General features: G+C 36.6%; 1 protein-coding gene across 1 annotated transcript; it reads right to left on the bottom strand.

Annotated features, from left to right (window-relative positions):
• Window positions 1-2,005: 2,005 nt before the first annotated feature.
• Window positions 2,006-5,583, bottom strand: LOC122315023 (auxin efflux carrier component 5). Its single transcript, XM_043130704.1, has 5 exons — window positions 4,756-5,583; window positions 4,476-4,561; window positions 4,006-4,163; window positions 2,558-2,634; window positions 2,006-2,307 (listed from the first exon to the last, which is right to left on the bottom strand). Exons 1-5 carry the CDS (start codon window positions 5,445-5,447, stop codon window positions 2,235-2,237), a joined length of 1,086 nt encoding a protein of 361 aa, XP_042986638.1. The 5' UTR covers window positions 5,448-5,583; the 3' UTR covers window positions 2,006-2,234.
• Between the last annotated feature and the right edge of the window lie 9,382 nt (window positions 5,584-14,965).

Here is a 14,965-nt window from a genome sequence, read left to right as displayed (position 1 = left end):
TTTTTACAAGTGCTCATGATGGGTTTGACCTCATTGTTAATTACTAAACTATATTTTGGTATGGTTCATGCACTTGCGAGTATAATAAAATTTTACAACACCAATTTACTCATGCTACGTGCATTACAACACACTTATTATGGCTCAAATAAATATGGGAATTGATCTTGTGTGGCCCGTTCACTTTTTTAGGTAAACTCCTCTTTTCCCACATCTCCCCATTGTACTTTGACTAAAGGTATGACTTTACAATCTTTACTCCTTCCAGTCTACAATTTGTAGTCTTTCCAAATAAGTAATTAGATTCAGTCGCAATAGAACTATATCCAAACTAATTATCTAGGGTTGCCAATACCCAAAACTTTTCCTTAATGAGGAAACCTGAAATATGTTGTGAATCCTTTTGTATCTCGTTAGTAACGCAACTAGATATGCTATTGGTATTACCCTTTCTATCACTTGGTACGGCCCAATATACCTTGGGCTTAATTTTCCTTTTAGTCCAAATCTCTTAACTTCCTTCATAGGTAATATCTTAAGGTATACCAAGTCACCTTCCTCAAAGGTCAATTCCCTTCTCACATCAACATAGCTCTTCTACCTACTCTGAATAGTGGCCATCCTGGCTAGTATGAGTTGGACTTGTTTTTCATCTCTTGGATGATCTCTGGTCCTTTTACTCTAGCTTCTCCTACTTCATCCCAACATATCGGCAATCTACATTTCCTCCGGTACAGTGTCTTGTAGGGAGCCATTTGTATGGTTAGTAGATAACTATCATTAATAGATAACTATTATTATATGTAAACTCAATATGTAGAATATGGCTTTCCTAGGATTATTTAAAATCCAATATGCATGCTCTCAACATGTCTTCCAACATCTGAATGGTCCTCCCCGACTGACTGTCAGGTTGGGGATGGTAAGCACTATTGAATTTTAGCTTGGTGTCTATCGCCACTTGTAAAATCTTCAAAAAATGAGACATAAATCTCGGGTCTTAGTTTGATACTATAGTCTTAGGAACTCTGTGTAACCTAACTATCTCTCTTATGTACAACTGAGTGAGCTTGCTCAGTGCGTCCATGATAGTGATCAATAAAAAGTTGGTACTTTTAGTTAAGCAATCTATTGCTACCCATATGGCATTGGGGGTTTGGGGGAACCCAACCACAAAATCAATGGCGATGGTTGTAGGTTTCTAATTAACCAGTCTTTGATGCTCAGCTTTCATTCTACGAAACGTAATGCATCTTTCAATGAAGTGAGCAAAGTCCTGCTTCATTCCTTCCCACCAGAATCCTTCCCTAAGGTCTTAGTAAATCTTTGTACCTCCCGGGTGTATCGAATATGGCAAGGAATGGATTTCAACTAGTATTCATTCTAGGATTTTCGGATTAGGGAAAATCACTTTTCGTCCTCTATACAATAAGGTTTCGTCCTCACCCAATCTAAAATGTACAAGTCCCCTTCCTCGCCCAATCCAGAATGCTTAAATATAGTTAATAAGCACTTTGTCATATGTGTCGATGAGTTTTGGATCCATATATATCTTATAAGCTTTAACATTAAGAGTTAAATATCACAATATTACATCATCATGACCATTGACGTAATTCCTACTGTATATATATATAGCTCATTCTTCTTCAAGTTGCAATTTCCATTTTTATAATACTGACATTAATTTTATATTCATTGCAAATGGTTGATTATGAACTTATACATATATATACACACATTTATTGATGTATTAATGAGCTTTAATTGAGTCGAGTATAAACAAGCAGGCCTAAACGAGCCATAGCCTAGTTAAGTCGAATTTAGTTGGGTATGTATTATTTATTAATCTAGTGAGTATCTGCTTTCATGGGCAAGCTTTCTTTCTTCTTACGAGTCAAATTCGATTTGAGTTAACTTAGTGAGTAACAAGCGGGCTATCAAACGGAATAGATCATTTACAACCCTAACAACAACATAATACTGTACTTGCTCTATATGTATATAATGCAATATATAATATATTAATGTTTGTTGTATTCATGGGTTTGATGAACGGGTCTCTTGAGGTAAAAGATTGAAAGTAAGTACTAGGTAACAATTAGGCTGAAGTTGAACATGTTCAAAAGAAAACAAAATGGAAAGGAAATAACTAAAATAAATAGAAATTAAGTCCAACGATATTCCATAGCCTCCTGATCCCTTTATTTTGTAAAAACCCTCATCCGAGGTTATCAATATACAAACTCTAAAATAGCATAATAGGCTATCAACAATGGAAGTGAAACCAACATGCCAAAGATCACCCTGCAAAAAATAAATAAAAATAAATGACAAGCCAGAAAAGAACAGTCAAGTTGAATTTGTATATGCATGTATATATATTAATCAATCGAAGGCTTTGGTTTTAGTTTTCCACGCATAAGAAACATTCTTGTTTGCAAAATATTCTCTCGATATTTCGTTACTGAATAATTTTCATGAGAGTCTTCATGTATTCTAATAGTGAAAGTTGGTGTGTGAAGAGATTATATATCATGAGTTTTAAGCAACTTACGCAGTGCTAAGTACGTCTGCATGTAATCGATATTCTTTAGCATAGATGAAGGACGTAATGGATTGTGGCAGTGCTGCCTGCATGCAAACATCATATCAGAATAGATTGGTAGTGATATTTACTGTTTATGTAAAAAAAACATATATATATATTTATATATATACTAAATTGTGCGAAAGAAGATGCCGAGGATCAAAACCAAGTGTTCAAAGGAGAATTAAGAGAAGATCTCACTATAAAATAAGCGGACTATTGTGAATAAAATTTAGTGAAAAAAAGATCATTTTTTATGAAATCCGTAGGAAATAGTCATTTTAATCACTAAATTTTAATCACAAAAACCCGCTAATTCTCTTGTAGTGTCTATTCCCAATCGTTGGCTGATCATCATGATGATCAGATACACATGTTCAAATTAGCAGTAAAAGCATGCGTGAAGATAGTGGACGAGGAGATCTTGGGTATACTATATAATTCAATTGCTGATCAGTGAGACCTAAAGACTTCATGCCATATATTCAAAGCTGGTTTAGCCTGAATTAAAAACTTTAAACGTACAGTGGATTATCAATAGTCTTATTGGCAACAGTACTTTCCTTTGTATCATCACCATGCATATGGTCTATTATATGTGGCTTTCTGTTAATAAGGCTAGGGAATTTTCCTATAAAAAAAGGTGCTTATATATTACGACAATATATATGAGTTAGCCCACAAATTTGTGTAGTACTACTTCTACGTTCATGACAAGCTTCTACCTGATCCTTTGATGAGGGGAGAATTTCTAATAGCTAGAGACAGACACATTGATACATTTCTGTGTCCACTCAATTTTATCATATTATTTAATCTCGAATAAATTAATGATCTCATAATCGTAAGTGGATTTATCCTATTGGCCACGTTGCCAGACAGCGGCGGCGACATTCAAACTTTAAACACTATTTCAAAATTGCGTGAGACAGCCAACCTAAAAGTTTAAAGCATGCTTAGCATTTATCTGACAACAACAAATATAAAATCTGTCTCTCTCCCCCACTTTTTTCTTTTTTCTTTTTGGTTCCTTGTTTTGGCCAAGGAACCACTTTCTTGCACCAAGAAAGGGTAATTAATTTATTGTTATCTTTGTCAGCATCTTAAGGGAAAAAAAAAAAAAAAAAAAAAACAGAAAATTGGTGGTTGACATCATTCAGCCTTTGACGTGTTGTACACTCAAAAGTAGTCGTGTATGAAGTGAATTAAATAGTCAAATGCACACCAGCCATGCATTTTCAAGTACTTTAACTATGACATCTAGCTACAACATGCCCATATGGAGGACATAATTGGTAGCATCGATGATCAGTGGCTGACCTGGGTATATATATTAATTAATTTGATATTCCAATGACAAGTAGCAACTAGTACTTATGCTGCATGATCAGTTTATAAAATGGGGGAAAAATTACCTGAATGATAGCAACACGTAATGCATCACCATGCAAACCCACTGCGATAGCACCAATAGCCATAGCGGCTGGTCCCGCTATGAACCTTAAAACCATCCCAATAATAGTGAGGCCTGGGCCGCAAGCAACCAATTTTTCTTGAAGTGCCATGAAGATCCCTGCACATGATATATATTTAATCAAATAACGACATGAAGATTGAATAGAACACAGTATAAGATTAGCTAGATGTGTTTGGGTGTTGAGAGTACTTTAAAATAGGATATGTTTAGATGTTGAGAGTACCTCAATACTTGTTAACATACTCCACTATTATTTATTATTTTATTATTATTTTTTATCTACTTATTACAACTATTCATTACTTTTTACTACTATTCAATATTCTATTATTATTTTTTATCTATTTTTTCATTACTATTCACAACATATCTCAACACCCTAACCCAATTAATTAATAATGTTCTCACCCATGCTAAACATGGCAGTGCCTGTCCCAGCTTTTGACATTATCAGTATGGATCCCTCCACGATGCTTGGCATCTGGAAATGCCACCTGAAAACATATGAAATTAATAAATTAACAGAACTCAAAATTAAGATAAATGGTATACAATTTCATCCATGAATGTCTAAGACATGATCATGTTCTATTCGCTGTTTTACTCTTTTTCTTGATCATCACGTTCTACTATGTACACAGGTACTTGCAATAATAATTAAAGAAGCATGCTTTACATATATACATACCTATTTGATATAAAAGCCCAAACAATGCCTATAATACACGCATACGAGTTCGGATTCATGGCTAGTTTCACCCACACCGTCCTCATCAAATACCAGAACGACGGCCCGGTGCTTGGCTCAACATCGACGACATTGCTCTGCTCTAAATCTTTTCCTGGTTCAACCCCAGATTGCACCCGAGAATTACCAACAACACTCGTATCGGAAGAAAAATCAATACCCGTCCGTCGAAATTCCAGGACGAACAAGAGAACAGTGAGCCAGAGGATTCCCTGCACAATCGATGATTGAACGACTAGGTCCACCGCCAATTGACCATACATGGCCTTCATTAAGGGCACCCCTACAACAAGAGAATTGGTTAAAGTACACAAAGAGAAGTTCGTTATGGACCAGCAATAGCTTCCCTTGCTAGTGCACTTAGCCCAGAAGGCGAGCACCACCACGATAATGAGCTTGGAAATGGCGTCAGCACAAATGAAACGAAAGTTCCATTCGAAAGGATCGGCATGGGCGGTGAATTCAAAAGTGAAGAGTGGCAAAGTGAAAAAGCAAACGAAGCGATTGACTGCGTCGCACTGTTCACGAGTAAATACACGCCACCACCTGACGGAGCCATACCCCAAAATCAGTGCAAAATAAAGAGGGACCATGGCCACCACCACCTTGTAAACGTCTCCCCACCCTATCATTTTTAATCTGTTCTCGATGATCAGCTACGTACGTACGTAAAAAACTAGCCCTGATTTCGAAGTAGGACCTAGTCTAATACTTATAAGTTTAGGCAGGTTGAATAATATTGAGAGAACGGAACTTGTATGACAATATATATATGAACTGGGGTATTTATATATGCATGCAGTACTGAGAAAGTTGCGTTGTTTCTCTCCAATCCCTTTTTCTTTTCTTTTTTTGCTTCAGTTTTCTTTTCTTTTTGTATTATTGAAGAAATTGAAGAGATCGAATTGGTGGGCGCATACGATTCTATGCCCTGGATTCTTTTTAAGGGTGACATATTTGTTTTGTGTTTTGTTAGTGCTTGGAAGTGTATAGTTGCTTTCACTTATGGGTTTTGGTTACGGCAGGCCAGCAATTGTAATAGAATAAGGAATGAGGTCCAGCAATAATTCCACTCAACTGTGCAAATAGGGTTTCCGAGTACGTGTGGTTTTTGTTTTATCATATAAATATGCAGAGAAGTGGAGGCTTATAAGAGGCATCAGACGTACGTGTGAATTTTTAGATTATGGCATATGCAAAATTATATGCAAGTGGACAGATGAAAAAATTGTTCCATGCAGGTGATGCATGCATATATGCATGCTAATGACTTCAAAAAAAAGAGTTGCACTACATATAATTATTTTTACGTATTTTTTATGTATTTTATTAATGTAATTAATTAAACTAGTTATTTTATATTAAAAAATGATGAAGACAATCACATGAATAGAATATATAATGAGTACGTAAAAATTACTTTATATAGAATTTTTGTAAAAAAAGTAATTGAATTATTGAAGTACTAGAATTCTCAGATCGATTGAGTGCTAGCTCCTCGATCGTTATCATGCATGTGACAGACACTAATCATATAGGAATTTGAACCAGTCTTTTTGTAGGAACCTAATTACAAGCTGGGTGTCTTATGATCGCAACATGATCGTGGTAACTATTCTTAGATTTTTGTATTAAATATTAACAAGTAAATATAATAATGTACGTGATAATGATAAGATAGTGATCTATATATGCAGTTTCTAGCATTTTCTTTCAGGAATAACAAACAGAATAAGTTCCATTTTCCGATGATTGATCATATATACGCGCATACTTAATAATATTATTGCTACTACTCTTGACTGAAATAATTCCGATCCTTCAATGTTAGCTTTACATTCCGATCCACTCATTATATTCCTGCGCTGGATGGTTTTCGATTGATGGGATGTGTGCATTCTAGCTGCTATTTATGACGTTTAAGGCTGTAGAAAGTACTGAATTCCATTGAGCGGAGCTTGTTAGTTGATGAGTGAATAATTAACGAGCTGCTGTTTTCTTTTATCCTTTTTGATTGAATGGTGTAGGACTGATTAATATTGGTCGTGTCCCCTGCATGCATCCATGTGTGGAATAATAACTTTGATCCTTCTAACTAGCTTGGTAAGGTAAGGTTTACACCCCATTTGGATAGTACTGAAAGTGTTTCAATATTAATTTCATCTCATTTTATTATTATAATTTTTTTAAATTTCTATATAAAATATAATAAATAATTTAATTTTTTAAATTCTAAAATAATAATAATATTATATTAAATTTTTATCTAAAATTATTTCATATCTAAAACTATCTCATTTCATCACACGTTCCAAACTGCACCGCTTTTCCATTAGATTATCGATCCATGCGTACCGTATATTATCAATATCGATCATTGCATGCATACGGTGTAGTAGTAGTACTACTTTGAGCTACAACCACCAAATTAAATAAAGACGGTACGTATAACTCTTTAATTTCTATGGTTTTTGTGCACGGTACATATGAGTGGAGGATTTTAGTTGGCAGATCAAGAGACAACCTTTTTTCAGTCGGAATAAAACTAGCTTCTTCTTTTTTTGATAAGACAAATGATCACTAGCTTCCTCTTTCTTTATTCTCCACAGTAAATTGTTGTTAAGGTGAAGTACTACACCAAAAATACAACAGAATATTTTCTATTTTTTTGTGTAAATTAAATAATTGACAAGTTAGTAAAAATAAGCTCATAAATAAAATAAAGAAAATCAAGCAAGACACCAAGGATTTTATGTGAAAAATTATCCAATACGAAGGAAATAACCACGAGACCTAATCTAGTTAAAATTTTCACTCACTACAAGATAAGTGGACTTTTATGACCAAAATTTAGTGACCAAAAGGACTATCTCCTACGAAAATTATAGGAAATAGTCATTTTGATCACTAAATCTTAGTCACAAAAACTCATTTCTCTTGTAGTGACTATGAACAAAATAATGAGTTTACAATTTATCTTCTCAAGATCAATTTCACATCAAGATCAATATATATACTCTTGGTTCAACACCTAATCATCACCATATAAATCATCATTTACAACAAATATGACTTTTTGCAGGGACTAGTTTTGCCACAAAAGGCATAAAAAATTCTCACTCTTTTGTACATACAGCCGCAACTTCCTCTCTTTATTTTCTTCTCTATTCTCTCTCTTACCCACACCAACATACACGACAGTTTTATAAATCAAAAAGCCTAACCTATTTTGAAATTACCAAATTGCCACTAAGTGCATGGCTTTAATGGGCTTTGCTCACGTGGAGGGACCTAACAACCAAATCTCTCCCTTTAAACTATATGTGGGGATCCCTCAAGCCTATTTTTCTTCTACATACTATATGTGGTTTTGTCATCATATCTGACCCATTTTCGTTAGTGTCAATTTTCTCAAATTGTAATAACCTCATCTCCAATACATCACGAATCCAGTTATACCTCACATCAATATGCTTAGATCTTGAACGAAGAGTTGACTTCTTACTGAGATGGATAACACTCTCACTATCACAATAGAAGATATAATTCTCCTGTTTATGACCCAGTTGGTCTTCTAAGAACATCTCCATACATAATAACTCATTGTTAGCTTTAGTGATAAGAATATACTCAACCTCTATAGTTAGGAAAACCACGGCACATATTAAGCTACCAACAACTGATGCTTAAGGCATATTTTTCATCTCTTCCTTCTCCTACTCACTTGTAGGAGTTTGCTTTGAACTTAACTTCAAATGGACTGCAAGTAGAGAACACGAGGGTTTTGTCTTGCTCATGTTGAACCTATCTAGTATATTCTTGATATAACTCTCTTGAGATAGCCACAACTTGGTATTTTTTTCTTTTATGAGAGATCTTCCCAACAAGAATCTATTTTGTGGATCCTAAGAGTTACTCAACTCTCTTTTTAATTTTTCAATCTTCTCATAATCATGACCAACTATCATGTAATACCTGGGTCCAGTGCCAAGATGTTTTAAAGAGTTTTTGGATTTATATGTGTGAAAAATTCATTTGAGTTTTCAAATATTTTTTTGAGTAGACTTCGGGCCTAAAATCTCTGTTTTGGTGGATTATATTTTTCTTTAGGTTTGATATTTTGGTCAAAAACCTTTTTAATGGGCCATAAAGCCCAAGCCCCGTAAGATCTCATGCCAGACTTCTCTTCTCGCAAGTTTCCATTGTTCATTTCCACTCCATAGTCTATACATGTCACTTTTTCTGTTACTTTCATGGCAACCGTTCGTATAATGGATATATACTCATATTCAGTAGTTGTGCATCAGTTTTACAAACTAGGATTGCCTTCCCACGTTCACCAAGCATGCATGTCTCTCCCTCTCTTTTTCTTTAGGGCTTCTAGTCAGCTATATTTATACAAATATATATGTAGATTTTCTTCACAGCATTTAGAAAAATACCATAGCACTCTGCCGTTGTCGTCTCTTCAAAACTAAGCACTTTGTTTTCCCTACCGTGAACTGTGGTTGTCCCACCCAATTGCATAAACCACCCCTCACAGCCATCGAGTCCCCACACGAAGGTTTTCCCAACCCCACTTCGTAATCAAAGCCACCACTTCAAGTGGCAATGCTACTCCATGTTGTAGCACAACAACCTCAAACGGAAACCCAACGTGTCAAGATCACCCCACATGATAGAAGCCACCGAGCCTACGCCAAACTTACTTCACTTCTCACACCAACCACCACCACCACCACCGAGAGTAACCCCACTACCATGGTTGTCCATGCAGTCACCTCCCACAAAGTAGCACCCTCACGGCCTCCTGCAGCCCACAACCTCCATTATGTCCAACATCCTCATCACCCTAAAGCCAAGCCAACCATGTCACTGCTCCTACCTAGGATCACCACCAACCCAGCCATCGAGAAGCCTTGGATGGGATGCTCTGTTTGCACCACATCGAAATAGGGGAAGTGTTTCCCACCATGTACCATGTTTCTAGCCCTGTTACATAATGTAAAATCACTCAGCCAACCACAAACTATCGTCTAAACACTCTTCATTAGCCTTGATCAGTTGTACGTTCATTAACATCACGGTAAGCCAATGTTGAAACTTCCCCTGCCTCTTGTTGTCTATTTTTATCAGATTCTCTTTCTTTAACCTCTCTCTCTCTCTCTCTCTCTCTTTCTCTCTCTCTCTCTCTCTCTCTCTCTCTCTCTCTCTCTCATCAGTGCTTAGCTGCTCTTCTTGCCAACACTACCACCTTAGCCTCCCAGATCCTTCGATACACCTTCTGTCACGGTGAGTTTTTCGTCGCACACGTATTTGAGCAGTGTATATGCTTCCTTGTAAACTAAGGTGGATATTACAATTTTGCTCTAATTTTAAACTATCGTGATGTGAACCCTTGGAATTGGAATCCTTTGAACTCATAATTAATTTAAAAACTTATTCAAGAAAGCCAAAATCAAGTCAATGGGTGGAGAATTTAGACCCGTTAAGAACTCATTTCAAGAACTTAAATTATATTAAAATCTAAACCCGTTGAAAAACCCGTCTCAAGAACCTAGATTACAAGGAGGAACGCCACAAAGGTTGTGATTTATTTTCGATAAGTTCAAAAATTCAATTAAGAATAAGAGGAGATAAACTCAACTCACACTCAATAAAATTCATCAATTTTCATAAACTTTCATATACTTTAAAATGAGGAAATAAAGAGTATTTAAACTAAAACCTTACAAAACCCTAGGTGACATAAAGCCCCATCTTTGAAAAATGCCTATGAGTGAATAGTGTTAAGGCTACAATATCGCACTATAGTAACTCGGCTACAGTAACCTCTTGAAATCCTAGTTCAACAAAATAGTAATTTTCTCAACATGCCCTTAAGTCCTTATCATAATAAACCCAATTATTCTAAACTAATAAAATAAGTCATTTAAATGAATTAAAAAAGTCGAAAGCCTTCAAGTGCCTAAAGCCTTTAAGTCCTTCTCTCTTTCATAGCTCGTATCAAATGAATCAAAACTGGATCTTCTACTTTCAAACCCATCTTGATTGTTGGGCTCTTGCTAGACTAGTCTCAAGTGGATTGCATCAATCCTTACATTGATTCTTTGTTCTTTTTAGCTCTAGATCTTGTGATTGCTCTATTTGGAACTAGCAATGGATCTTTAAGACTCGATCCACCTTAGAACTCATCCCATGGTGTTTTAAGGATTTATTTTAGTGGCTTGTTTCTACTTGGTTTACTTATATATATATATATATATTTTAGTCTGTTATGTTAAGTTATTTTGAAGTAAAATCTTTTTGGGTTGGGTACCTAAATTATTTTTGAGCCGGGTAATATTTCTATTTTAACGACTTTTCATTTTTAAATGGGTTGTTTTTTTTTTAAATAAAATAAAATAAACTTGTGAATAAGTGGGAATTAGATTAAATAAATATTAAGTAGACACCGATCAATTTGGGAAGTGTCGATATTTTAGAGTACGAGAGTTGAAGATTATTTTTAAGGCAAAATAGATTACTTAGTATTTGATGTTTAAGCATTGATATACATGTTTGATTGGAAATTTATGGCAGTACGTTACTATTTTATAGGTGATGATTGATTTTCGTTTAGTACTGATATAGAGAAATTATGAAAAGCTAAGAAATTCAGGTAAGTAGGGTTCCAATGCTAGATTTGCATAAAAAAATAAATAAACTGAGATTGGTTTGTAAAAATGTGCATGTTATGTTTTGAAAAAAAAATGTGAAAACAACCTTAGTTATGTGTTTTGCATTCACTCTTGAAATCTATATGAAAGAGAAAATGCTTTTTGACATGAAAAGTGTTGGACATGAGTAATATTTGACATGTTCTGAAATGTGGAAAAGAGCGAATATGATATTTGATTCTTATTCATGTGATATGTGTGACACCCCCAAATCCCCACGCACGGATACGGGGAAATTGAGACGCCCAGATGATGACATCACGGGTCACCACCCTAACGACGAGTGCCAAGTGTGTGTAAAAGCAACAAATGTGCAAAAGAAACATGCAGCGGATAACGAAGCCATATAACTAAGTACCATAATTTTTCTTAGTTTAATACAAAGCTATTCAAAACATACATAATAAAATATTACAAACTACAAATATTATTCAAATCCAACAACAAGACATTAACTTCCACTCAGAACTCCGACGGGGCCGCATCCTCAGGCTCAACCTCCTCTTCCTCTTCCTCGATCTCTGCACCAAAATCTACAGTACCAGAAATGGTACCGCAGGTAAGTAAAATCCAAACACCAATAGATAAAAACATATAAAACTCAAACAATAAGCATGAAAGAAAAGCCAATGCACATGTCCCGTAAAACCTCATTTTTCCACGCACGCCAAGAACCCTTTTGGCCCAAAAACATAACATTTAAAACCAGTTCTCGCCATTATCCCAGATAATGGCCAAAATCAATAAACCACCATTTTCCCAGAAATGGATCATAAAGCCTCAACACATCCTCGCCATTTTCCCAGAAAATGGCCCGTATCTGAAAACCATAAAAACAATCAAATTATACATGCACCATAATCTCCCCTAGGCATTCGCACACTCTGGCTCTGTGCCACACCGCAGGTAACGACCACGCCTGTGACACCTAAACGAGCGATGCCCAGACTCACGCCCAGCGCGTCCCTGGCCAGGCCATCCTCTAGTCCCCGCCACTCTAGGGACCACGGAGTCGACACGACAGCATTACCGTATCGTGCGATCCGGTCGTCGCCCTGTGATGACCCAGTAGATGTCACTCAGTATTATCTACTTCAGAGTGACCAGAGGAGCTCCACCGATATAATAACCCATCCCGGCTTGGGCTCTTGAGACACACGCACCCGAAATTCCATTTGCACCAACAAAACATGATTTTCTCAATTTAAATAAAATGTACATGCATGCACCATGTAAATGCAATCTCAATTCACAAAACAACCAACTAACCATAAATCAACAATCCAAGCAACTCCGTCCTCAATCCATCCGACCCCCTAACTCTTCGGACTCAGTCCGGAATCAACCAAGCAACAACAAATATTTATTGTAAGAGAAAAATATATTTAAATCTAAAAGTAGAGTTTGGAAAATACTTACAGCGCTATATGGTATTTTTTGAAAGCTCACGGCGTTGCAAATGGAAGAGGAAAAGCAACGTAACAGTGTATTTTACACTGTAGCCGTGGGTAATAATTCGAACGGGGACAAACCATGGCACGAAATTGATACGGAAAGGTCTTGAGATGTTTATGAAGTCAAAGGAAACGAGTTTTGGCCGTGGGTGGTGGTGGAAATGGCGGAGGAAGTGGAAAAAAGCCAAATCGGAGTTGAGCTCGTGGGAGCTGCTCCGGCAACGGATGGAGGCCGAAAATGGGTGGGTTAGGTCGGCAAGAGCTAGGGGAAGAAGCTATGAAGAGGTGATGGCCGGAGGTAGAGTGACGGTGCTGGAAAAGCTCAAAAATCGTGTGGCTTGAAGGAGCTCGTGGCGGCTAACGGTGGCTCGGATGGAGGTGAAACTTGGTGGGGATGTTCACCGGTGGAAGGGGAAGAAAACTAGGTGGGTGGTGTAGGCACGCCGCCGGTGAGCGGCGGTTCTGGACTAAGAAATCAACCGGCGACAGAGAGGAAAAACAGGGCTGGTGCCGTGACTTCTAGTCATGCGTGGCGGCTAACGGCTGGTCAGATGGCCTTGAAAATTGGTGGGGATGATCTCTGGTGGGAGGGGAACATTTTGGTGGGGGTGGTGCACTACACGGCGGCCGGATAGCGGCAAACCGGGCAGTCAAAGGGCCAGCGACGAGAAAGGGAAAAGGAGCTGGGTGTGTGCGGGAGAGAAGAGAGGAAAATAAGAAGGAAAGAAAAGGAAAAAGGAAAAAGGAAAAAGGGAAAAAGAAAAAAGAGAAAAGAAAAGAAATGAGGTCCAATCCTCACTCCAGAAACCAAAAACCGATCCGCCGAAAAAGATATTAAAAATTGTAAAACGACTAAAATAAATTAAACACCACATCAAATAAATTAAAACCAATTTAAAATACAATAATTTAAAATAAATAAACCAATATATTAATTAAATTAAAAACAACCCATCAGTAAAAATACACGTAAAAGCGGGTCATCACATCCTCCCCCCTTTAAAAAGGAAATTTCGTCCTCGAAATTTGCAAGATCAAACACTAGCGTTAAAAAGATACAGGATACAACTCTGAATATAACTGAGAGATACATATTATCGACAACTCCCAACAAATCCAATGGTTATTATCTTCACACCATAAATTACTAATATCAACGACGTCTCTGTTTTACCTTCCAAACTTTCATTCCATTCCAACTTTGGTAACCTAATAACCACTTCCAAAGTTAACCATCCATAAACCAAATTGCACGACCAAATGATTAATCTCCCATTAAAACTTCGAATCACTACTAATTCTTCAAAATCAACACAAAATTTGAACTTCTAAGAATCACCAAAAATCATGCTTTCGCGCCCACTCTGATAACTCACCAAAATACATAAAGGCTATATCCTCAAAAATTAATATCATGAAGTACAAGCTCAATCCACACCTAATCACAAGAAGACCTTTACCACATTTCCATATCATATACTTCCAAAACCACAAATCTTCACTCATTCCTCAGTTGGCCATCGCTGCCCTAAACGAAAACCAACATTCCGCAAAAAATACATCCATTGATTGATGACGGAAACCAGTACTAACTAACCACCAGGCCCCAATTTGAAAACACATAACATCATCCCAAAATACACCTGTCTCTTCTAAAGATAAGGAACATCTCCAAAAGGCCCAAGTCCTTCCCGGCCAACCAACGAGAGCGCCTATAACCTCTATCCGATATCCCATACTTCAAGCTCATTACCTATATTTTGAGTAACATCTAATCTTGCAATAACTAACTCACTATAAACTACCATTGACTTCACCTAGACATAATCGAAACGCTCTTGGTAACTCACCCACCTACTTGTACTCTAAAAAACTTTAGTTTTAGTACAACTAATTCTTTCAATAGTACTTCACAAATAAATCTCAAGACAGGCCATACTGTTTAAATCTTCAATCCATCAAAACTATTAAACAACA

The sequence above is a fragment of the Carya illinoinensis genome, chromosome 7 (genome assembly GCF_018687715.1).
Source record: "Carya illinoinensis cultivar Pawnee chromosome 7, C.illinoinensisPawnee_v1, whole genome shotgun sequence".
In the NCBI taxonomy this organism is placed as follows: Eukaryota; Viridiplantae; Streptophyta; class Magnoliopsida; order Fagales; family Juglandaceae; genus Carya; species Carya illinoinensis.
Note: the sequence above shows the minus strand (reverse complement) of the source record. Positions and strands in the feature narration are given on the sequence as shown.